The sequence below is a fragment of the Lynx canadensis genome, chromosome E2, assembly GCF_007474595.2.
Source record: "Lynx canadensis isolate LIC74 chromosome E2, mLynCan4.pri.v2, whole genome shotgun sequence".
Lineage (NCBI taxonomy): Eukaryota > Metazoa > Chordata > Mammalia > Carnivora > Felidae > Lynx > Lynx canadensis.
The window spans coordinates 33,163,293-33,188,915 of NC_044317.1; the positions used below are offsets into that span (position 1 = coordinate 33,163,293).

At 53.0% G+C, this 25,623-nt stretch overlaps 1 protein-coding gene and 1 long non-coding RNA gene across 5 annotated transcripts in view; one reads left to right on the top strand and one right to left on the bottom strand.

Annotated features, from left to right (window-relative positions):
- Window positions 1–1,379: 1,379 nt before the first annotated feature.
- NOD2 (nucleotide binding oligomerization domain containing 2) overlaps window positions 1,380–25,623 on the bottom strand; it is a 37,481-nt gene continuing 13,237 nt past the window's right edge. For 3 of the 4 annotated variants that reach the window (XM_032591330.1, XM_030297715.1, XM_030297714.1), the window contains exons 3-12: window positions 24,432–24,537; window positions 19,753–21,571; window positions 15,504–15,587; window positions 15,210–15,293; window positions 12,647–12,730; window positions 10,695–10,778; window positions 9,866–9,949; window positions 7,844–7,927; window positions 4,408–4,491; window positions 1,380–2,731 (exon numbers count right to left, since the gene is read on the bottom strand). In XM_032591330.1, coding sequence (XP_032447221.1) covers window positions 2,659–2,731; window positions 4,408–4,491; window positions 7,844–7,927; window positions 9,866–9,949; window positions 10,695–10,778; window positions 12,647–12,730; window positions 15,210–15,293; window positions 15,504–15,587; window positions 19,753–21,571; window positions 24,432–24,537 — 2,586 coding nt within the window. In that variant the 3' untranslated portion in view covers window positions 1,380–2,658. The other variant, XM_032591331.1, reaches the window with a different exon arrangement.
- LOC115502401 lies at window positions 14,377–15,659 on the top strand. Its single transcript, XR_003965077.1, has 2 exons — window positions 14,377–14,519; window positions 14,631–15,659. It is a non-coding gene; the product is annotated as an uncharacterized LOC115502401 (long non-coding RNA).

A 25,623-nucleotide genomic window follows, 5' to 3' on the forward strand; every position in this document is an offset into this window, starting at 1 on the left:
TCTTTCTTCAGTGGTCACACCTACTCCTGTGTCAAGCCTCCCTCAGCCTCGCTCCTACAAAGACACTCATGGTTGCGATTAGGGCCTAGCTAGCTAATCTAGGACAATCTCCCCAACCCAAGATCCTCATCATAATCACTTAAATTCAGTCCCTTTTGCCACATAAGGCAATATTCACAGGCTCAAGGAATTAGGAGCTAAGTATTTGGGGCCATTATTCAGCCCACTACGCGTACCAAGCCCTTTCCCATGACAGCGTCTTCAGACAACTTGTTCTCTGTGAATAAGCCCCCTCTCATTCTTGGGGTCCCAGCCTCTCCATCTCTGACCAATCTGAAGGTCCCCCCCCCCCATCCTGAGCCTTTACTTCTTCCTAGCGCTTACTACAGTGGGCTCTATTTTTATATAACTTCCAGTTCACTAGTTTTCTGCCCACCTCTCCTGCCCCCTCAACCCAACTGCCCTGACGACAAGGATCGTGTGTGTTTTGTTCATCCACCGATTGTCCTAACGTATCTGGCTGGTAAATAATCGCCGAATGGGCTTAAGGAAAATGAAATTTTCCGATTTTTCCAATCCAAGACGCCGCCACACAAATGCAATGCCATGTTTACGCCTCAGAGAAAGCAGGCCCATCGGTGTCCACTCCCCTCCTGATCTTCTGTATCAGAACAGTGGTCTGGACAGAACCTAACGCCACCAACGGAGAGCCCACGAGCACGCTCACAGACAGGAGCCCACGGAGAGGCCGCAGCATTTAGCGAGCCAGGCCCACACAAAACATTTCAAGGAGGTGGATGTCACTTTGGTGAGGAAGCACCTGAGCCCTTGTTCATTAAATGCCGCTGAGGAGGATTTCAACAAGGAGGCTGCTTGCTGAGGAGAGCTGTTCCCGAACCTTCTCCATCCTTTTCCTGGTAAAGACTCCTGGAGCCACTGGGAGAGAATCAAGGGAGGCCCAGGGGCCTCCTCACATTTGCCTTTCAGCCAAGAGGGGCACCAGGAGGCGCCAACACAGCTTAAAACTTCACACTGGGTGGGGAGCCTGGGTGGCTCAGTCGGTTAAGCGTCTGACTTCGGCTCAGGTCATGATCTCGCAGTTTGTGAGTTTGAGCCCCACGTTAGGCTCTGTGCTGACAGCTCAGAGCCTGGGGCCTGCTTCGGACTCTGGGTCTCCCTCTGCCCCTCCCCAGCTTATGCTCTGTCTCTCTCTCTCTGTTTCTCAAAAATGAATAAATGTAAAAAAAATAAAAATAAATTAAAAAAAAAAACTTCACACTGGGTTAGACCCTTGTAAACCAGGCCCAAAGGGCTTTGGTTGCAAGCCCATTTCTATGAATTGCTTTTGCCCTAAACAATAAATTATCTAGTCAAAACACCATTTTTGCCCCTCCAAGTAGAAAATTGTGCTTTAATATTTGACAACATTCACGAATATCTTTTAAACATTTTGGTCACCATCTATTGAGACCCCCACAGCTTTGAGGACTCAACATTTCTCCTTCCCTGTGACTATTTACAGCATAAAATTCATGGTCGTGTTTTTTACAAAAACAAACTTGAGAGAATCAAACCATGTGGTTTATAAATAGTAACCAGTTTGCACAAAAAGTAACGTTTAAGTAATAACACTCTGACCACACCTGACGGTTTACGGAGGCTTCAACAATGCATCATTTTGAAAAATCCAGAAAAACATCTGCCTTATAAGGAAAAGTCTTTGATTTCACCCCTGTAAACTTTTGATCCATAACTCTGTATCACGTAACACTGAACCATTTCAGGGGTCTGCTGTCACAACTCACAGGTATCAACCAGAGACCTGGTGGGACTATTCAAAATTCTGATTCTAAAAAGCTGCATTTGGGTGGGGCGTTGTTTCCAAAGGCTTAACTGAAGAGTAATTGACTTCGCTGAAAAAAAAAAAAAAAAAAAAAAAAAAAATTGTGTGTGTGATATTTGCGGTAGTGTCGTCTTATTTTTTGGAAAATCTAGCCCATCTTAGGGAACGAACGGCTGTCATGTGTCCCCTTTCGATCATGTGTTAAGTATCAGGAAGGAGAGCAGGTGAATTGCAGCCCTTCCCACCCTGGGCTTGGAGGGGGGGTGGGGGGGGAGGCTAGAAATACCAAAGCTGAGAACACCTATATTCTGAAACTTTACCCTCAGAGGAAGTGCCACGTGCAGGGATCCAGGATGGGGGGAGGGACCAGATGTGGGGAACTTCTGGATGGGCGACAACCTGTGAGTTAAAACATGGCAGAAAGCTGCTCCCTGAATCCCCCTCCTCACTGTGAGGCAGGTGGGAAGGGGGGCCGTTCCTGTGGGTCCAGGTCTCTACAGCACCAGGCACGCAGTAACCTCCATGGGCCCCACTGACCCACGTTGGACCAGCCAGAGGCGGCGGGGAGCTGCTCCTCTTCTACGTTCCACAGATCGACTCTTGGGAAGAACGGGACGCAAAACAGGCTGCAGAAGAGTTACTCTAAAGGGCACGGTTGCTCCTTCTTCTGCCAGAACAAAGGTGACCTATTGTGCTTGTCCCGGGCAGGACTCGGCTCTGGGTGAATGGACTGCTGCCAGACGGAATCCAGCTTCTGGGATCCAAACCCACGGCCTGTTCACAAACAAACTGAGATGAACGTTGGCCTCCGGGCTTCAGAGCAAGAGTCTGGTGTCCCTCTGGCTGAGCCTCTCAGTCTCCTCTGGAGAGAAAGTGTTGCCTCGGAGCCTAAAGGGGATAAAGCAAAGAGAGGTCTGGGCGAACGCTGAGCCAGAGCGGTGCTTTTAACTGGAGGCTGCTCCTTTCCAAACCTGCGTCTGAACGGCTGGCCCCAAGGCCCCGCTGCAGCCCTCCTGTGCTGGTGTTAGCCTCTGTCCACCAGGGCAGCTCATGAGTCACTGTGTGCGACAAAGCAAGCCTCCGTGACTCTGCAGAGAGAATCCACACCGGACCCAGCCAGCCCTGACTCCCCAAGGCAGGCGATTCTTTTTAAGGCAACAGCAGAATCTGTCAAGAATGCAATGAGCAAGCCCTGATACCCTCCCAAGTTCTGCCAACGGGCGGCAAATAACATCAGAACCCTTAAAATATCAACCTGATGCTGGCCTCCTCCTCCCGGACACAGAATGTGACATTTCCTCTGACCGTGTAAGGGTTTAAAACAAAAACTCACACTCTGCCAGGGGCCTGAGGATCTCACTGCCTGTAGGGATTACACAACCATACAGAAAGGAAAAGCGCTTTATCACAGGACAGATTCCTAGACATCTGTATTTTAAACCTCATCATTGGATATGTATTGGTGCTGCTGCCTTGGTATGATTTTTGAGGGCGTAACCAGTCAGTCTGCGTATGTAAAGCAGGGGCCACAAGTTTGCAGGGGTGAGACAGGGGGCCTGGTCCAAAACAGCAGGCTTGGGGCGGCGGGGGGGGGGGGGTGCAGTCAGCCTGAGCCCATCTGCCCAGCTGACAGAGAGTGCGATCAGCCCTTCTCTACTCTGCTTACTTCCTGGCATTTTGTGTGGGGGCCCAGAGAGGGAAGCTTTTGGTAGAAAACTTGGAAATATAGATTTTCATGGGGGGATCCGCTAGTTTTAAAAGATTGGCTTCAGGGCACCTGGATGGCTCAGTCAGTTAAGCATCCAACTCTTGATTTCAGCTCAAGTTATGATCTCATGGCTCATGAGATCGAGCCCTGCATGGGACTGTGCACTGACAGAGCAGAGCCTGCTTGGGATTCTTTCTCTCCCTCTTACTCTGCCCCTCCCCTGCTTGTGTGATAGATAGATAGATAGATAGATAGATAGATAGATAGATAAAGATTGGCTTCTAGACCAGTGCCTGAAACACATATAGTGACATTCACTCATGACGTGTAAAGTCAGGGGAAGCTTTTGTACTTATTATATGAGTTATAAATATGTCCCTGGAAAGAAGGAGGATAAATCTCTGTAGTTGTGACTCAATGCTTTTTACAAAACATGAAGGAATGTGGCTTTTAATTATAAAATTATAAAGGTCTGGAAACACTAGGCAACAGTACCCACCCCCCCCCCCACCAATGTAGCCTCCACCCAGAGGCTCTGATATAACATCCTCGACCTGGGAAGGCAGGTGTAAGTCCCCTAAGTTCTTGTGTCTATTTCATTCTTCATCCTCCTACACTATCACCTGTAACTAAGACCTTTCTGAATACCCGGGATTTAAAAATGAATGACTTGGTCCATGCTTGGAGACGTGAAAACATCTTTCCCAGAGAGAAATCAGATCCACTGTAGACAGAATGCCACTGAACGTCAGAGCCAGGAGGAAAAATTACCCAGTTCCCCTCCCTCTGGGCCCCATTTTACAGATTGGACAAGTGAGGCTCAGAGACATAACGAGGCCCACCGAGGGGGCCTTACCAGACTTCCAGGATGGTATCATTCCTTTCCAGGGCCTGCAGAAGGACTTCAGCTCCAAGGTAGGTGATGTGGTTGTTGGACAGCCTGGAGAGGAAGACAGAAAGGTGAGCTTCAAGAATGTTGGTTCACCTCTCGGGCCTGTCCAATGAAAAGAGGCTTTGGGAGTTGGCCCCCTCGACATGTCCCTCTCTTGTCTGCGATTCCCAATGAGCCCCTCCACAAAGACTCAGTGCCTAAAGAGAAAGGCACCCCTCTCTCCTCTGTTCACCAGATGTGTTTATCTAATGAAGCAGCTACTCCCTTCCAAAGGCGATATCGCATGGTGGTTAAGTATGTGGATTTTAGGGGCACCTGGGTGGCTCAGTTGGTTAGGCGTTCGGCTTCAACTCAGGTCACGATCTCACGGTTCGGGAGTTCAAGGCTCGCATCGGGCTCTGTGCTGACAGCTCAGAGCCTGGAGCCTGCTTTGGATTCTGTGCCTCCCTCTCTCTCTGCCCACCCCCCCCTTCTCTCTCAAGAATAAATAAGCATTAAAAAAATTTTTTTTAAGTATGTACATTTTACTTCCTGGGTTCCCATCCAGCTTACACCACTTCCTTTTAATCTCGAGCAAATCAGTCCCAATTTCCTCATCTGTAAGGCAGACCTAAAAGAGCACCTGCCTCATGAAACATAAGAATGAAAAGAATGGCATATTCTGTGGTGCAGTTGGCACCATACCCAACTGATAGGAAATAATCAACGAACAGTAATATTTTCGTGTGGCGGTGGGCAGGGGAGGGGCGTGGAATCGAGAAAATACAAGGTTGGGAATTGAGAGGGGAGAACTCACACCGTCAGGGACAGCAGGGAAAGAGCCACCGCCCCATGCTGCTCTTTTGCTCACAGCTTGGCCTTCGAGACATCACCACCTGTCTGCCACCTCCACAGAGTAAGGAACATCCGGGAAGCTGACCCTAAGGCAGTGCCAGTGATAACAACGGCCAGTATCTGCTGGGCTCTTACCATGAGCCAGCTCAACACCTCCATCACTCCAGTAATGCTCATGACCCTGAGAGGGGGTCCGCCTAGTACCCCGTTTACACCCAACGCTACAGGAGCCCAAAGCCAAGGAGAAACGGCGGGTAACGGTGGAACTGGGGTCCAAACCTAGGCTGTCAGGTGCCTGAGCCCACACACTGAACAAGCATTTGGCAGTCACTATGCCCAGAAAAAGAAGGATGCTAGCTTTTTTTAAAAAGATACATAAGAAGCTCGCTTTTTATGGGGAAACAGTGAGGGATGATGTAGATCGGTGGCACTTAACTATAAGACTCGCCGAGGCAGCGTGGGACAAGCCCCTGCAGCCCCTGGGGTTGGCTGGGGTAAATGCATAACAACGAGGGGGGACAAATGTGCCACAGCCACACCTGGTTAATGCGAAACCAGGTACCGCGCAAAGCCTGGCGTCCCAGCTTAGACCACCCAGGCACCACCGGGGCCTCCCAGCCCGGTTTCACCCAAGTGACGAGTGGAAGTGTTTCCCCCAAACATTTGGCAACTTGCTCGCCCCTGCAAAGCAACACAAACAAGTGTTGCCAGAGTGGATGGCGGGCTGGCAGCGAAGCACACACTCTCCCGGAGGCAGCTGTCTGCCTGCCTCTGAAGGCGAGCGTTTTCCACGGGCCACATTTGCCAGGGCGGATGCCACCCCGTCCTGTAGCACAAGGAGCCATCTGATGATGCCTGGACGTCCCTCTCCAGTGAGACCTCTGGCCCCCCCCCCCCCCCCCGGCAGCGCGGCACCAGCCTCGGAGAGCGCCGGCACAAGGTCGTGATGATCGCGAGCTGGGCTCCTGCTCGCATCCACTCTCCCTGTCCACGCTGAGTGGGAGCCTGCCCGCTGAGCCCGCCACCAGTGGTCCCCACCGCCTCCAGCCACCCACCACTGCTGCTGTCTGGCCCTCCAGGTCCTGGATGCTCCGCAGGACCTCCACCACTGCCTGCTCGCTTTCACCCGCCTTCTCCACTGCCATCGGCCTGATCCAGGCCCCCTCCATCTCCCACCTGGAAGACAGCAGGACCTTAATTCCCCCTGACCCGTCTTCCATCTGTTCCGCACAGAGCAGCCGGCACGATCTCGTTATGATGTAAATCAGATGTTACTGTCCTAATTAAACTCCTCCAAAGGTTTCTCATTGCCCCTAGAATAAAGCCCTAAATCCTCCCCATGGCTCTGAGACCTACGTGGCCCCCTCACCCTGCCTCTTCCCCCCTGTATCTTCCCCTACAGTCCAACCATGCTGGCCCTGCCCTCTGTTCTCAAAACAACCAAGCTTGTTTCTGCCACAGGGCCTTTGCACTTGCTGTTCGGTCTTCTTGGAATGCGCATTCCTGAGACCTCAGCACTGCAAGAACAATAACCTTCCTCATTATCCAGGTTTCAGCTCCAATGTCACCTTCTCAGAGAGGCTCTCCCCAGGCAGCTGCGACCCTGCCCTCTCCAGCCACTCCCTGGCACATCTCCTCTTGAATACTCTTTAGAGCCTTTATTATATATAATCTTGTGTATTGGCCTGCTTGTTCATTATATGCCTCTCCCATTAGAATCCCAGAGCTAAGGGGGCTGAGGCCTGCTCTGTTCTTTCCACCGCTCCATCCTCTAGCCTCCAACAGCACTTGGCACAGCAGGTGCTCCAGAAATATTTCTTGCATCGATACATAAGTGGGTGAATGTATGCATGCATGCACAACAACGAAATGAATGAATGCACACATGAATAAATGCAAGCACGCCTGCCTGCATAACCCAAGAGAAACCACTAGCGATGACCGTTAGAACAGGTCTCCCGCCTGAGCCAAAGATGGCCCCGCGAGAGGGATGCTGTCGGCAACCCACCCAAACGCCCTCAGCTTTCACCTCTAACTCTGAGGGCTGCCTGCTGGGAAGACCTCCCCTCTCTGCCTGAGGCCTTTCTCCTGACCCCAGGAGCGTCCTCGCGCAGGGCAAGCCGGAAGTGCCGGAAAATTAATATCCCCACAAGCATGCAAATGAAGGATAGGCAGTTGGCAGATAAATACCCCTGCTGCCTCGCTTCTCTGTTGGGTAGGGGCTCCTGGAGCCCCACAGCAAGTCTGAGGCGGTTACCCTCGGGGATAACCAGGGCCAAAACAGGCTTGGTGACCACTTGCCGTGGGTTCCCTTCCCTCCCCTGCTTCATTTCCCTGACCCCTCACCAGGGTTTGCTGGAACCACCTCCAAGCAAACAACTTGCCCTGGGATCCCTGTCTGTGTTTGGGGGAACCCTGACTCTACCAGCCGTTTTCTGCCAGGCCACCTTAGCATGAGTTAGAGAGGCGGGAAGCTGCCCACATCCACCCCTTGTCCCCCCTCTCCCCCACCGCTGCCCCCTATGAGGCCTGTCATTATCATCCCGGCTCCTTACAGGTTCCTTACTTTAGGACTTTCAAACTTGAATTCCTCTGAAGTCCTTTGGCAAGAGAACACACACCTTCATCCCGGAGATGGTTCTCCTCCAGGCTGGCAAGAAAAAGAGAGAAAATCCCGTTCATATGGTAACATTTGTTGCGGAAGACGATGTCGATAAGGATTAGCCTGCTTGCCCCCCAGTTAGAAAATCCAACATCTGAAAATGTATATTTAGCAGATGAAGTAAGAAGAGATATAGTAAGAGTATGAGGGTTTTCAACTCCAGGGACGTCTCTGGGAGAGAATTCACCCCAGGGCTCCTCTATAAAAGGTACCCTCACGTCCCAGTGATCTAATATCCTTTTCCCTTTCTTATTAATGGAAGCCTCCTTCAGTTTGGGCAACTATGTGCATGCGCTTGGTGGAAAAACTACCTTTTGACTCTCCACTACAGCCAGTGACATCCACACGGCCATGAACACATAAGGGGAGGTTGACAGATGGGGCTCCAGGAAATTCTCTTTAAAATGGAGAGCTTGGGGCACCTGGATGACTCAGTCGGTGAAGCATCCGACTCTTGGTTTCAGCTCGGGTCATGATCTCAGGGTTCTTGGGTTTGAGCCCTGCGTCGGGCTGTGTGCTGACAGTGCGAAGCCTGCTTGGGATTCTCTCTCTCCCGCTCTCCCCGCCCCTCCCCTGCTTGTGTTCTCTCTCTCTCAAAATAAACTTTAAAAATAAAAACAACAACAAAAGTAAAAATAAAATAAAAGGGAGAGCTGGCCTGGGCCTCCTGCCCTTCCTGGATACACAGACTGAATCTGGGGACACGGAAGCAGTGTCGCAGGTATAGCAGCCATCTGCTGACCATGAGGCAACCAACCATGGCTTCAGGCGAAGCCACCGACTGGGGACCCCTGCTGGCCTCATGGAGCCATTACACCAGCCCTACACCACCTACCTCCAGACGGGTTGGACACGAAATAAAGAAATCCTTTACTGGTTTGAGCCACTGTACCTAGAGTTCTTCCCTCACTTGCAGCCTAGTGTAGTCACAACTGATACACTCAACGGCGAGGCATGCCTCTAACAAGAATTTCCAAGTGGCAAAGTCCAATCAGGATATAATCAATGGGACACCGGCAGAGCTATCCCACCACAATATCCACTTTGTGACGGTGATCATGGGTTTCAAAGGCCTTCCGCTTCCTGGAGAAATCAGCATATTTATCTCCCTGATAGAATTGGGACCTGCCCAGAACATGTCATAAGAAGTCCAAGCTAGTGGCATCTAAAGGACGGGAGGCTTAGAATCAGCTTCAGGTCAACAGTGTGAGCACAGTTTATGGCTCGCCTTTTAACTTGCTCCAAAGCCCGCTCCACCTTCCGGGGTGACCTTCACTCTACTTCTCCCGCGTTCTTAGGCACTCAGCCTCCCTTAGAATCCACAAAACGTGGGGTGCCTCGGTGGCTCATTCGGTTAAGCTTCTGACTTTGGCTCAAGGCACGATCTCGAGGTTTGTGAGTTCACGCCCCACGTCGGGCTCTCGAGCCTCTGTCTCCCTCCCTCTGCCCCTCTCCCGCGCACGCTCGCTCTCTCTCTCAAAAACAAACACTTTTGAAAAATAAAATAAAACCTGGGAAAGGAACGCCTGTGTTTAAAAAAGACTTTGTGCACGTAACAATGTACGCTTCACAGTTGGAAGCAGTCAGCCCCTCATTTTCCAGGTAAGAAACCTGGGATTCGGAGCTTATTTAACTCGCCTGAGATCACAGCAGGCCTTGAAGCTCAGCCTGCTTGACTCCAGAGTCTCGGGCCTCCACCATTAGGCCACACGGAGGCAGTATACAAGCCGACAAACCAGGAAATATAATTCCGTTAAAAGAATTAGCACCTACGTGCCAGGCTCGATCAGCTTCATGCACCCAGCACATAGAAGGACAAACCCAACAGCCCAACCACTCGGTTATCTACCTCTGTTTTACCTGCTTCCGTGGAGGAGGCCGGGGAATGAATGAGGCCTCCTCAAAGCAGGGAACCCCTCAACTCACCAGAGTTCTTCCAGGGTCACGTTCTTTTCCAACATTAAGGCTAAGGCTTGAGCCCCCACACTGCCGATGTTGTTTCCCACCAGGCTGGACGGAATCAAGGAACAAAAACACATCAGAGCAGGGGGGGGACCCCAGAGATAAGGTAACCCGGGAAGGGCAAAATGCACGAAGCACATAGCCCCACATCCTGGTCTGCTTCGTTCAGACATTACTAACTGACTACAGTGCTCATTTTCATTAAGCTAAGAAGCAGCCTCAGAACTCTTTCCAACGTGATGTCCTGGGTAGCCATTATTCATGGACTGCAGTTGGTCCTTGAGATAAAATATATCTGATCCAGGGGCGCCTGGGTGGCACAGTCATTGGGACATCGGACTTGATTTCGGCTCAGGTCACGATCTCACAGTTCGTGGGTTCAAGCCCTGTGATGGGGGGCTCTGCGCTGTGTAAGCATGCAGCCTGCTCGGAATTCTCCCTCCCTCCCTCTCTCCCCTTCCCCTGCTCATGTGCGCGTGTATGCACACACACACTCTCTCTCTCTCTCAAAATAAACCTAAAAAAATTTTTTTAAATATATCTGATTCAGCCCCAAACCTTCAATTAACAGATAGGGAATCAAGACCCTTAAGGGGAGAAGGAACACCTCCAAAGTCACCCAGAAAGACTCAAGTGTCCTGACTCCAAACCCAAGGGTCTCTTCTTCGCATCCCACTGCCTAACACAGGGGGCTAAGAACAAAGTTCAATCAAATGAAGGACCCTCAAAACTGGCCCAGGCCCCTCCCTTCCTCATCCTGGCTCCCTGTGACCATGCAGACCCCAAAGCTTACCTGAGCCACTTCAAGCTCTGGTGATCACCCAAGGCTTCAGCCAAGGCCCGGGCCCCTTCGTCACCCACCTTGTTGCCCCAGAACCTAAAAAGGCCAACAGATTGTGTCATTTGGTCAGGGAGTAACTGCTATGTGTTCTAGACATGCGTGAACGGTGTCCTTCCTCTCCATGGTTCTGCCCCTCTGGGACCTTCCAGAAAGATCTCAGGGGGGCTCCTAGGCCCCAGCAAAGTGGATCTGCCTCCACCTTTTGGGAGGGATGGTGAAACTGAATTCATTTTTCAGTCAGACTTACAGAATGGTAGAGGCCCACCGAGCACATGTCCTCAGGGACAAGGAACTCAGTCACTCACTCTCAAAGTCAATTCACAGCGTGGTGACATTTTCCCTGATATTTAGGTCAGATCTGCTTCCTGGTGCCTGCTACCCACAGGTCCTCAACTACCCTCTGGGAGCACCCAAAACAAGTCTCACTCTTCTCCCGCAAGCCAGCTCTCTCTCTTGTTCTTCCCTAATGTCCCCCATTTCCTCATGGTGTCATACTCCTTCACCTCGTGGGTCATCCCCCTCAGACCCACAGAAATTGAGAAACTTCCCTTTTCAAAGGTGGAGCCCAACTCGTTCCTTATGACCTGGCTGTTTTACATATGGGAAGCTAGCCCAGACCTGTCTGTGCACATGTGAGCAAAGCTAGCCGAGCTAGGATGTTCACCACGCTTTCATTCATCCGGTTAATATTTATTGAGCTCTGGCTCTGTGCCAGCACTGCTCTGTGCCCCTGGGGAGAGAGCAAAAAACTACGTCATAGCGAAAAACCTGGAATAACGTGAGGGCGCACCGACATGGGGCCAGTTACATAGATTACAGACATCCAGCCAGTGGAATACCAACCAGCTAGTGTTTTAAAAATGAAGTCGTTGTGGTACAAAAGATATATTGTTAAGCAGGCAAAAAAAAAAAAAACCACAAAAAAAACCAAAAACCAATATTCAGAACGGTTTGTGTCATATGATAGTATCTGGTGGGAGGAGGGTGGGGGGTTAGCACAGTGCTTGGTGGGTGCAGACAGGTGCCTTAACAAAGAGGTGTTGAAAGAGAACAGCCGGCATACGCTGGTTGTGACCTCGAGCAGGAGAGAGCTTGGTGGGGCTGGGGCCACCCTTGTACTGGACTCTGTGCTCCTGGTGATGCAGCGTGGAAAAGGTGCTGATCTCTCAAGCAACCCGGTTCCGCCCTTAGCTCCGGCTGAGCTTGTGGGCAGCTTGCCTGCCGAGGAAATGGGTTGGGCCCTAAGGTTAGTGTCTCTTCCTACAGTCTTGGGTTCTCAGACTCCCACTTCTCGTCAAATGGATGCCAGCTCACACCAGGTAAGGCAGGACAGCAGCGGGGCTACAGGGGACTGCCCAGTTGCAACCCTGGGGCCGGGGGGGGGGGGGTGGTTAGTCACTCAGCCGCCAGAGGAAGCCCCTCCCCCACACACACATACTCTAGGGACCTTTGGTCTGTGGGACTGCCCTCCCAGCCTGTGCCTGACTCCTCTCCCCTCACTGGAAGGCTCCGCACGACCCTGCAGCCGCAAATGCTCAGAAGGACCCGGCGAAGCCCCCTCCTGTCCTGGGTCCCGTCTCCAGCCTGGTCCACTTACTTCTCTTCCCTTGATTCTCACCCCTTGGGTGGGGCCCAGGCAATGGCACTCTTCAGAAGCTCCCAAAGGTGAGAGGCACAGCCCTAGCACCAGTGAGGACCAGAGGGCTTCCTGCCACCCACTCATGGGCACTGCCCACCCCCCACATCCTGAACTTCCTGTTTATTGAGTGAAAGGCAAGTACTGAGGCAGCCAGGGGCCACCCGCTCTCTCCCGCTGCCTCTGGGGCCTTCCAGCTAAAAATTGCACCTGCTAAGTCCCCCAACCTGCCCCCACGGGGGCCCCTCTGCCCCAGAATCCAACCTACCCCAAGAACTGCAAGGAGGCGTTGGCTCTGAGCCCCTCAGCCAGCACCTGGGCTCCCGAGGCAGTGATGTGGTTATTGCCCAGCCTGGAAAAGAAGGCAGGGAGGCTGAAGGAGTGCGGGACGGACGTGGGGGTGTTAGTGCCCAGAAGCACCCGGGGCTGGTGGAGGAAGTGTGTCCCAGACACAGAAACGTGGAGAAAAGCTTTGAGGACCTCTCTACTGGACACGGCAGCCCGACTTCTTCCTGCCTGTCGAGCAGACTGCCCGGGTGCTAGTCTATTCCTGCTTGGCCAACCTTACTCAACCGTGACTCCCGCTAGTTCATTCTCCAGCTGCAAAGAGAAAAAAGTGGGGGGAAACCTGTTTTGCAAAGGAGTGTGACAGGTATGGGCAGGAGGCACTATTGTCAGCTGTCCTGGGAGGTGGTTTCCCCAAGGGAGGGAGGGTGACTCACTGTCACACCTTTTCCTCCTGTCTCAGCCACCAGCTGGTGCCAGACTCCATGCCCCCTGCAGCTTTCCTGGGTCCCTTGTTGCTGCAGGTGGCTGTCACCTGTTCCGCCCAAGCTGCTGGGAAAGGGCAAGGGATTCTGCTGGGGGGTTGGGGGGTTGGAGGAGGGAGGGTTCAGCCGTATCCAGATACCTCAGAGAACTTTGGAGAGGTCCCCAGAACTCTTACTCACGACCCCAGGCTTCCTGGAATTAATAACACACTTTTCCTCTTTTTAGAGAACTTTCACGCCCTTGAAGCCACTCTGGCTGACAACTACCCTGCAGAGCAGGCGCTATTATCCTCTTTGAGAAGGGGCAGGGTGCCCTCCCACACCTCTGACCACAGGCTGCTGTGCCGGGAAATTCAAGGTCGCTTCCCACAGGCTGCTTCCAGCCAGTGACTGGGAAACACAAGACTCTGCTGGGCAAATCTGGCTGGAGGACTCCCCCACAGCCTTCTGTGCTCTCAGAACTGCCCCAAGGTCTAGAGGCTTCCTCCCAGCCTTCCTTCCTTCCCTCTCCCCGTCTCTCAGGGTCAGACTTGCGCTGTAGTGAGCTGACTCTCCCAGCCTCCCCCAGCCCCCTTCCCCGTTTCCCCTCGGAGGCATTTTTCCCAACAAATAGTTCTGCATCTAATCCCTTCTGGGAGGGCTGAACTACCGTAGGATAAACACGCTGAGAATTTACATGATTACCCACCACCTTTTAGCCACTAAGCTCCCTCCATAAAGCACTGACCATATCGCGCCAGCTTTCTATGTATCCTAACTCATTTAACCGTTACAACAACCTAGGAGGAAGCTGTAATTATTATCTACATTTTACAGAAGGGGAAACAGAGTCACAGAGACATTGGGCTGACCCAAGGTCACATAGCAAATGAGGATTCAAATCTCAGGGATCCTAGATCCAAACCTCAGTTGGTCTGGCCCCAGAACCCCATGCTCTCTCAACTATTCTGCTATACCAGCCCAAAACCCAGGCTTCAAATTCTGAGCATAGTACCTTCCCACTACCCCACAGCCTTCCCTGGCGTCCCGCTCTGGCCACAGCCGCTCTCAGCATCCTGAGTCTGGGGGAGCAGGTGGTAGCAGCAGAAGAGAGTCCTTTGTGGGGAGCCCGGGTGACCAAATCTTGACTTGGGCTCAGGCCATGATCTCGCAGTTCGTGAGTCCAAGCCCCGTATCAGGCTCTGTGCTGACAGCGCGGAACCTGCTTGGGATTCTGTCTCCCTCTCTCTCTGCCCCTCCCCTGCTCGCTCTCTTTCTCTCAAAAGGAACTGAATTTTAAAAAGTTAAAACAAAAAGAAGAAGAGAGTCCTTTGTACAGAACAGCGCCACTGGGGCTGGCTTCAGCAGCCCTGCCTGAGACTGGGCCACACGGTTAGTAATTTCAACATGGCGGCTTCGAACCCCAAACCCAGCCCAGCAGGTACGAAGAATGGACAAAAGCGATGGTTTACTTTGTCTTCTTTTACTGCCACATAAATCCAGGAAGCAAGAAGACCCCAGGGAGAAAGAGAAGCCAGGCTGACCCGGGGACCAGCAGGAGAGGTGACTGAATGGTGTCAGATGGGAGAGAGACCCCCACTGAGCCAGGGAGATCAGGAGCAGCAGAAAGGCAGACATCAAAGACTGAAGTGCAAAGCTGGCACCCAGCGAGCTGGGCAAGGACCTTCTGAGAGCTTTTCAGCAACTGGCTGTTACAGCTGTGGTGGCGGGTGACCCCACGTGCCTCCCCCGGCAACACGTGCTCAATGAACACCAGGGAACCCGGTAACCCCAGACAGCTTGTGACACTCTTAGACACAGGGAAGGAAAGGGTCCCAGAAACCGTCTTCAGCCCTGGGGGGCCAAAGGTCAAAGGGCAGGCAGCCCTCAGCAGAGCCAATCCTGGGTTTGCTGGGGAGGTCACAGCATTAGCGAAACCCTGCTCAAAGGAGACACTGCCCCTGATTCAGTCAGCAGATCACGAGCCCAGTAGGGGCCGAACCAGGGCCAGGACCAGACCGAACTGACTCAGCTCTGAAGAAGAAAAGCAATTTCCACAGAATAGGAAAGCCCTGGGCTCACCTCAAAGCCAAGAAGTTCTGCCTGCACGCAAGGAGCCTCGCCACGGAGTGTGCACAGCCATCGGTCAGTTTGTTGTTGAAGAGACTGGAACGTTCCAAAGGAGAGGAGACATGGAGACCTAGCACAGCAGTCAGGGACCACCCCAAGCCCAGGGTAGCCCGTTCCCGCGACCCAGGGGTCACCTGCACCCTCCAAATATGCCAACACCCTCGCCGCAGCTCACGGCTGCTGCCCAAACGGCACGACCCGGAGCGTGGCCGGGGACACGATGTCCACCACTCGAGCCCGACTTACGCCAACTTCTGCAGCTGCTCACAGTGAAGAGCATGTTCGACGAGCTTGCAGATGCCTCGGTCTGAGATATTGTTATCTCGCAAGCTAAGAAAAAAAGACAAATAGATTTGGAAAATGGAACTGATAAAAGAGAAATAAACAAGACCCCAAAAGAGACTTCTGCTCGTGCCCAAAGTGCCAGCATCTGTGTTTCTGGGAAACACCGCAAGGGCTGAGCACCCCAAGAAAGAGGAGACGCCCCCATCCCTGGTCAGGGTGCTGACGTCATGCACCATGTGGGGGACCGCTCAGGAGGTGGGGCCCCAGAGCTCCTGCTAAAGAACGCTGGAGTCCCGGCGGGTCACTGGAGTCCTAGGCTGAGGCACTGTTTCTATGCTTGTAAAACAGAAATGATCACCATAGCAGCCTCACACAAGGTTCCTAGGTGGGAGGGTGTGGTGGGAACTAGCCAGGCCACCCTGGGGGTGACGGTGGGTACCAGACGGCAGACCAGTCAGACAAGAGTGGCCAAGACTCTGGAAAACCAGCAAGTGAGCCGTGGTTAGGGAGGCCCTGCCGTCCAGCACTTCACCCCAGTGACATCACTCCTGTCGTCAGACCCTGCCCAGAAAGCCCCCTCTGACACTCCTCTCGGGGTGGCGCCCCCAAACTCCCCTGATCACAAGATCTTCAGAAAGCATCCCTAAAATACAGACTCTGGGGCCCCTCCCCTGGAGCTGGCAATTCTGGGAGTGGGGGTGGGGTGGGGGGTTGGGGCCCAGGGATCTGTGTATATTAACAACCATGCCTAGGATTCTTCATCCTCGGGCAGATCTGGGAGACCCTGACTTAAAGGCTAACAGCTTGGGGATCTGGAATCTTCCCTCCATGGAAACTCTCATCCTCAGCAGCCACTTACTAGCTATTTGCTGTAAAAAACAAAGGGGGGGGGGGGAGATGGTATTCCCAGCCTCACCTGGCTGAGAGAGGATTTAAAGAGACAGCACACACAAAGCCCTGTGAGTGCCTGGCGCAGGCAGAAGGTAGCTGTAATCACGGCTGCTCGCACGCATGGGGCATCTGATGTGCCAGCACCGACCCAAGCGCTTCCCAATAGTAAAGGTGTTTAATCCTCACAAAAGCCCACGACATAGGTACCATTATGATGTCCGTTAGAGGGAAGGCAGTTGAGGCACAGACAAGTGAAGTGACTTTGCCAAGGTTGCACAGCACCTAAAGGATCTGGGCCCCAGGCGGTCTGGCTCTAAAGCCCACCGTTAAGCATGACCTTGTACGCCTCTGTCCCAAGGCCCCCTGTGGGCTCCTAGAGCCGTGATTTCCAGGCTTCAGGTTGTGACCCGTTGGTGGGCACGAAACCAACTTCAAAGGTCCTGAGCGGCGTTTTGAAAAGAGGAAAAGAATGAAAGACTGCAGCGTGCATCAGAGTTCGCATGGGAAAGTCATTCTGTGAAGTTTTTGTTTCAGGTTTGGACGCCTGTGCATCTAAAGGTGTATTTGCACCTTCTCTCTCACTGTAGGTCACAGCCAAAAAATTTTGAAAGCCAGAACCCTAGAGTCAGATCCAGAGCCTAAAGAAAGCTATATGGGGGCACTTTGTAGACAGGCTTCCTGGAGGCTGAGGGTTTGTTTCTGTTGGCATGGAAACATTTCAAGTGGGAGAGATACAGTATGGCTCTGGGGGAGAGGAGCACCTCCTCGCCAGCCTCTGTCTCTCTCTGTCTCTGTCTGTCTCTCTGTCTCTCTGTCTCTCTGTCACACACACACACACACACACACACACACACACACACACACACAGGAAATACCTGACCTCTAGATCATTTCCCCTCCCACATAATTCTGGCAATTTCTGTGTGGAGAGTAAAGAGCAGTAGAACTTAGTCAAGGTCTTTTATTGCTCATGGAAAATCAAGCTGGTTCCCACAGACCAGCTGTTTTCACAGGGTGGCTCTGGACTCCTTGGAGCAGTATCACCAGGGATGTCAATTAGAAAACATAGATCCCTGGCCGCCCCCCCCCCCCCCAGACGGAGGGAGCGAGAATCGCTGGGGGTAGGCTTCTGAATCTGCATTTCTACATGCTTCTCTGCACCTCTAGGCTGAGCATGGTTACCAGACCATCCTCATTTTCCTCTGAAAATGGAGAGAGACCTCTAGCCCCCCCCTCAGCCCTTGGACACATCCTGGGAGTGGCATGGCTTTCCTGAGGAGAGAGGATCCATTCATTCTAGGGATGGACTGGTCTAGAAGGATCATCCCAGCCAGTGGTTCCTGACCTCCCGGGGCTCGAGGACCCCTTTGAGAACTATGGGCTCATTATCCACAAGAATGGACTCGTAATTCTATCAGGTAAATGACTCCCACAGATAGGTCTCGGACTTCTTGAGTGAAAATATGGCGGTTCCTCCTTCCTGGGGAGATCGAGTATTGTGCTGGCCATCTTTCCATTTCCCTGGCCAGATCCGCTTTCCTCTTTCTACCTGGCTCTCGGTCCTGAGGGGCTGATGCCCATGGACTACAGCAGCAGGCACCCTGTGTTGGCTTCCCGTCTGGGGGTCAAGGCAAGAACAAGAAGGGGAGGAAGAGCCAGGGTTTATTCCCCCAGGCCCCACCCTTCCAGCTTTCTGTAGCCTCAGTTTCTATCAGGCGGCCTTCGCCACACCTCTCCCCCAGCCCTGCCCCTCCAGGCTTGAGGATGGTGACAGCCCCGTCCCCACCCCCACCACAGTCACTGGCCCCGGGAGCCTACACTTTCCCTTCTCGCTCTTCCTAACTGCTGCCCAGTCCCTTCTAAACAGTCCGCAAACCACCCAATTTCAATGTGTCATCTGTTTCCTCCTGATATATTCACAACATACATTACCTATAATGCACACGTGAGCTGCATAAAATATGCTAACGTTATATTATTATTACATTATGCGAACAAACTTATGACCATGGTCCCTATGGAAAGGATAACACAGGCCACCCTACAATTTCTAAGAGATATCCATATGTTTGCTCCAAAGAGAAAAAAAAAGTCTTAATGCTGTAGCCCAGAGGAAGTAGGCCATCATAATATATTCAAGGAGAGGCTTGTCCCTTGCTTCGGGGCAAATAAAGTCACCTGGGATAGACCAAAAGCCCTGGAAGGCTGTGAGTCGATTTTAACTTGAAGCTACCTTCTGCTTTTTCAGTGGTTTTAAACAGGGCGCAGGACATCCCCTTTCAAGGACGGAAGGGAAGTTGGGGAGTCTGCAGAACGCTGGCCACGAGACCCGGGCATGCCCTCTGCTCTCACCTGGCCCACGGGTGCTGGAACAGACAGTCCCAAGGGGGAAAGCTCACGCCCTCAGAGGGGGCGGGGGGAGGGTGCTGGGAGCAGTACGGGTGGTGGCGAAAATCTCATCTGGACCCTGTACAGCATGCGGGCTACGAGGGCAGGTGGCAGTCCGTGGCCACTTTCCAGCTCTCGGATCCTGAAATCCTCATCTCATTGGGATTTTAAAATCTCTCGTGGGGCACAAGTCACCTCTAAATTTCGGCTCGTTCCTAATACAGACACTTAGCACACAAAACTTTGCACATCACTTCAAGGTTCTCATGGAGCCCCTGAACGCTGTCCATAAATAGGCTGCTTGTGGGGAGCACAGACCTGTCCCCGGAAAGGTGTGATCTGTGAACCCCAGCTCTACCATTTCCTGGGTCACTCGAGACCAGTCACTTTGCTTCTCTGAGCCTCGATTTGAGGATAATGGGGAGCATCTGGGTGGCTCAGGGGGTTGAGCGTCCAACTTCAGCTTAGGTCACGATCTCACAGTTCGTGAGCTTGCGTCTTGGATCACACAGCCTGCTTCAGATCCTCTATCAGTCCCCCACTCACGCTCTCTCGCTCTCTCTCTCAAAAATTAGTAAACATTAAAAAATTTTGAGGATAAGGGGGATAATAACATCCCTGCCTACAGCCCAGGGTGGTCACGGAGATTAAAGGAATTAATTCCAGGAAGCGGGTAACACAGTGCCTGACACCCAGGACATTCAATAAGCAGGGCTGTCGTTCTCCTACGTTGTAACGAAGGCTCGGACGGGGGAAGGGGCTGGGCTGGGGGTTGCACAGAAGGGGTGGCGGGGCTGGCACTGGGCCCCGACTCCTGGGTCCCAGCCCGGTGCTCCCACACCAGCATCTCCGGGGTGGCATCCCTTCCCCCCCTACCCCCCCCCACCCCGCGCCAACCCGTGCACAGCGGGCAGCGCCCAGCAACACTCACTAAAGAGCCTTGCACACGTCGAGACAAGGCAGCAGCTGCTCCACACCAACGTCACCTACAGAGTTGTGGTCCAGCTGCAGGGCCACGGGCCGCCGCAGGTGTCGCAGCACAAACGCCAGGGCGGCACATTCCGCGGGGCCCACGCCGCAAAAAGTCAGCTTGAGGTGCCCGACCTTCAGGCCTCGCACGGCCTCCCGCGCCAGTCGCTCCTCCTGCATCTCGTACAGGCTGCGGCTGAGCCAGACGAACCCGGGCATGGCGTGCATGCTTTTGGCCTCCCCGGGCACGGCCGGGGGGATGGCGTGAAAGTGCTTGTGGAGGCTGCGCGACAGACACCACCGGGCGCAGACCCGGCGCCGGAGCAGGGCCTTCTCAGACGCCTGGCCCTCGGCCAGCAGGCCCCTGTGCTCCCGGGACAGCAGCCCCGCCAGGAAGGCCGCCGTGATCTGGAGGTTGTGCGGCTCGGCCTCCTGGAGCAACGCCGCCACGCCGCCCTCCTCGCGCCCCGGGCGCCGCACGCACGCCGCGGGCAGCAGCCTGGCCAGGAGCGAGCCGCCCGGCGTGTGACAGCGGAAGAGGCGTCTGAGCGAGGACGGCGGCACGTCGGCGCTGAGCACGAGGTAGAAGGCGGCGAAGAAGCACTGGAAGGTGATGTGCAGGAATTCCAGGGGGGCGAGGCTCCCGGGCGCGACGCTCTTGGCACGCACCAGGAAGCCGAGAGAGACGTCGTCGCCGTCGACGTGTGCCGCCTGGAGCTGCCTGGAGGAGAACACGTAGCAGCACGTGCCCAGGCCCCAGAGAGCCAGCCAGCCGAGGTGCAGAAGGGCGGGGAGCCTGCCTCGAAGCAGCCCGGGCCCCGGGCTGCGGGGGGCCGCGTCGGGCGGGGAGGCGCGCAGCAGAAAATGCTGCACGATCAGCAGGTACATATCCGTGGTGGTCCTTGGGGACCCCCCGCCCGGCAGCAACAGTTCCTGGTGGCATTTGGACACCATCCACGTGATGACGGGAAGGTGGCACAAGCCGTGCAGGGCTGAGGTCGCTCTGAGCATGCGGATGAGGCGGTCGGCCACCCCCGGCTCGCGGTGGCGCTTCCTCAGGTACAGTTCGATGCCCTCTTCCGAGAAGCCCTTCAGGTTGAGTTCCACGCGCAGGTACTTCCTGAGGAGAGCCGACACCGCGTCCGGACGGCTGGTCAACACCTTGCGGGCGTTCTTCAGCAGGTTGCCCTGCAGTAGGTTGAACAGCAGATTCTGGACCGACGTGGGGTCGGTCGGAGAGCAGTGGCGCTCACCGCGATCCGTGAACCTGAACCTGAACTCGTCGAAGCCGTCGAAGGTTAAGAGGACGCGGTTGGGGTGGTCAAGGAGGAACTGGAAGACGTCCTGGCGGCCGACGTCGGGCCAACAGCAGTGTTCAAAGAGCAGCGTCTGCACGGACAGCGGCTTTGCCACGCGCTGCAGCTGCCGGCAGCTGAATGGGAAGACGAAGAGGAATTCCCGGAAGTGGCGCCCCGTGGCCCACAGCAAGTGCACCCGCTGCAGCAAAGTGCTCTTGCCGCTGCCCGCCTCGCCCACCACCAGCACGGTGTCAGCGTCCTCGTTGAGGTGGCCACAGGTGCTGAAGAGTTCCTCCAGGCCCAGGGTGGCGGGGCTTTTCGGTGGGGGGCCGGCCACGCCCAGCTCTGTCCGGATTTCCAGAACATTCTCTGTGTACACTTCCTCCAGGCAAAGATTGTCTGCCCCATCATAGGTGCTCAGGAAATGAGACTGAGCAGATAGCGTGGTCCTCAGCTTGGACATGTACCTCTCACACGCGGCATCTGGAAGAAGAGGCAAATGAGGCAGGATGGTGGGGAAGACGCCATCTGACAGAGCAGGTGCATGGCGGAATGTGATGTTCTGCGTGGAGACACTAGCCGGCGCGGGCCAGTCCTGGCTGTCCCCTTGCAAGCTACGGGCTTTGATGATAGTCACGTAACCTTCCTTAACCTGGGTCTCCCCCCTCCCCGTGAAGGAGGAAAATGGTGGTCCCTACCTTATAGGGTTTACACGGACCAATTAAGATAATTCAAGTCAAGTGCTTCCATTCAGTGTCCAACACAAAATGCTCAAAGGATATTAGCGAGTGGTATTATTATTACTGACATCGGGAAGATCTGTAGATTAGAAGGAGCATTGGGCTGGGATCAGAAGACCGGCATTCCAATGCCTGTCCCGCCATACTGGTCAGATAGCCTTCACCACTCAACCTCGGTTGTGTCTTTCTAAAGACAAACGGTGTAAGAGCCTAGGAGCGCGGTTTCTAAAGTCAGATACACCTGACTTTGAAAGCTGGGTCCGCCATTAGCTTGCACAAGCCACTCAACCTTCCTGGCCTCAGTATACTTATCCCCCGAATTAGGGACAATCCACACCTTGAAGGATTGTTACAGGAGGAAATGAGATAAAATAGTTTGGAAGAATGTCTGACGTATGACAAATTCTCAATAGATGGTACTTCTTATCATTATTACTAAAGAGATTCTGGGTCTCCCTCTTTCTCTGCTCGCCCCCCCCCCCATCATGCTCTGTATCTCTCGCTCTCTCTCAAAAATAAATAAACATTAATTTTTTTAAATTTTTTTTTAACATTTATTTATTTTTGAGACAGAGAGAGAGTATGAACAGGGGAGGGTGGGAGGGTCAGAGAAAGAGGGAGACACAGAATCCGAAACAGGCTCCAGGCTCTGAGCTGTCAGCACAGAGCCCGACGCGGGGCTCGAACCCACGGACCGCGAGATCACGACCTGAGCTGAAGTCGGACGCTTAACCGACTGAGCCACCCAGGCGCCCCTAATTTTTTTTTTAATAATAAAAAAAAGGGACTAGCCGGGGGCGCCTGGGTGGCTCAGTTGGTTGAGCGTCCAACTCTTGATTTCAGCTCGGCTCATGATCCCAGAGTCATGGGATGGGGCCCTGCTAGGCATGGAGCCTGCCTGAGATATTCTCTCTCTCCCCCACTCTCTCTCTCTCTCTCAAATAAAAATATAAATTGAAACAAATCAAATTAAATTTAAGAAGGACTCGATAAATGTGACTGAACTAAAGACACCGAGATGGGGAGATTATCCTGGATGATCCAAGTGGACCTGGCACTGAATGGTCTCGGCGTCACTAGGGTGCCCGGGTCAAGCACGCGGACGAGATTCTTTCATCAAGACTCACTTCCCCATCTTCTTCGCGGGCCCTCTGCAACACAGGGTGTGCCCACAGGACTGCTGCTTTTCCTTTATTATCCCAGTAGCCAATGCGAACAAACCACTTCCTGTGTCAGGGGGTAGTTCCCTTTTAGGGAATGAGGAAGTGCTGGTCCAGAGGCCCCAGGGTGGGGGGACCTTAGAGCATCACGGCCTCACTGCTCCCAACCAAATACTGGCCCATTTGTTCTCAACTCAGAAGGGAACAAGAAATTCTCATAGAGCACCCTTGGAATACCAAAGCTGTATTTATGCATCCGAAGGAGATGCCCTGTGTTTGTGTCTCCTCTTCTGCTCCCAGAGCTGATGATTATCACCGCTCTTAATGCCCTCTGGATATACCAGGAGCCCCGAACGGATACCAGAAGATATACACCTTTTGCTCTAATATCCTGATTTCTTTTTTTTTTTAATGTTTATTTTTGAAAGAGAGAGAGACAGAGCGCAAACAGGGGAGGGTCAGAGGAAGAGGGAGACCCAGAACCTAAAGCAGGCTCCAGGCTCTGAGATGTCAGCACAGAGCCCAACGCGGGGCTCGAACCCAAGAACTGTGAGATCGTGACCTGAGCCGAAGTCGGATGCTCAACCGACTGAGCCACCCTCTAATACCCTGATTTCTAAGGCAGGTTTTTCAGCCACCAACAATATAAAATTCTCCAGGGGGAGAAAGGAAAAAAAAAAAAAAAAGTATCTCTCATTTTAAACCCAAATACATGTCCATCATCAACTTCGGAATTGTCACCCTGGGGGATCTTGCACCATGTCATAGTGGTAAAACGCATGAAAGCCAGCTGTGCTTGATGATGTCAATGGCACACATTAACCAAGGGCCAGTCGGGGCACTGTGCTCCCCAGCCCGTCACTCGCCCTCCCTGCCCCAGCTTTCACCTCTGTAAAGTGGAAAAAATAACAGCCATTTCTTAAGACTGTCGCAAACAAAGCACCCGGGAGGACGCCTGAGCTGTTGCAGCTGAGTTATCCGAGCCCCTCCCGTTCCAGAGATGGGTCGGTGAACCGTGTGCAATGAGAGATACCACATTATCTAAATCCACTCAGTCCTGGGGTTTCTGATAGCGACTGCAGAAATCAAGAGATAACAGCCCTATCTCAAAAGTGTCTCCTTTTCAGTGCAGATAATAAGAGTTTGGCCAGTATGGGACCCCTGTTTTTAGCTTCAACGCGTGGTAGCTCCAGTTTTCACGGTGCAGCTCACGAATAAAAGCTAACCCTAGTATTACACATGGGAACCCTTTCGATCTTCCCACTAGCCCGGTGAGTCGGTGGTGGTGTTATCCTTGAAATCAGGAAACTGAGCCTGAGGGAGGCCTGCACAGCCAGTGAGTAGAAATCTAACGGATGTCTCGCTCTGGAGTTTCGCTCTTAACCTTCAATCCGTACAGCCTTTCTTTCCCTTTCTGATGAACTGAGAAGAACATATACATACCACCGAAAGGCAGGGCCACCGGGACTGGCAATTCCTGAACATGTCGTAGAAGGAAGGCGGCCAACCCATTCGCCTTCACGGTCGCAAGATCCAGCAGCCTTCTTGCCTGTGGGGAAAGCAAAAGTCGGTGTCTTTCCAGAAAGCCAACGGACGGGCGTGTGAAGGTTTCCGCGGTTTACTCCAATTTCATAGACGTCTCTCCCCCCACCACAATAAAAGGCCAGTAAAACAGCCACAATAGCGAGACACGGTATTACGTGGCAGAGCGAACACACAGCCAATCTGACCCCGAATAAGAGTGAATAACATAAAAAAAGGAAAGAAAAAAAAAAAAAGACATAAATCTATAAACCTGCAAGGATAGGAAAAACAGTTCTGGAAGCTGCAAATCATTTGGAAGAGAGGCGATTTCATGGAGCCCTGAGGCTTGAAATCCCATCTCTGAGTACGACCTCCCACATTTTCATCGCCAACCTGAACTGCTCCCCTGAACCTTCGCTGGGCACATCTCAAACTACCTCCCTGCTGTTTCCACTTACATGTTCCGTAAACACCTCCGGCTTAACATACCCAAAACAAAACCCCTAATCTATACCCACCCCCACACCTACAGGTGCAACTCTGTAACTCTGAACCCTCGGACACATTCTACTTCTCTTCCACAGCCCATATCACCTTCCAGGATGTTCTGCCATTTCCTCCCTTTGCTTATTGCCCATCTCCCTGCACTGGAATGTGAGTATTTCCAGGACAAGGATTTTTGTCTGTTTTGTTCACCGATATATCCTCAACACCTAGAACAGTGCCTGGCACAGAGCACGCACTTAAGGACTTGCCAAATGAATAAATAGTAATAGACTTAGAAGAGCCCCGAAGGCCAAATCCTCATCCAACAACGGGCAGGTTGAAAAGCACACGATGTACATCTCAGAATCTATAAAGGTCTCTGGAATTAAAAGCATCAGGTACAGGGACACCTGGGTGGCTCAGTCAGTTAAGCATCTGACTTTTGATTTTGGATCAGGTCGTGATCTCGCAGTTCGTGAGTTCCAGCCCCGCATAGGGCTCTGCACTGGCAGGGTGGGGCCTGCTTGGGATTTTTTCTCCCTCTCTCTCTGCCCCTTCCCTGCTTGCTATCTCTCTGTCAAAAAAAAGAAATAAAAAGAAATAAATGACGGACTTTAAAAAATCT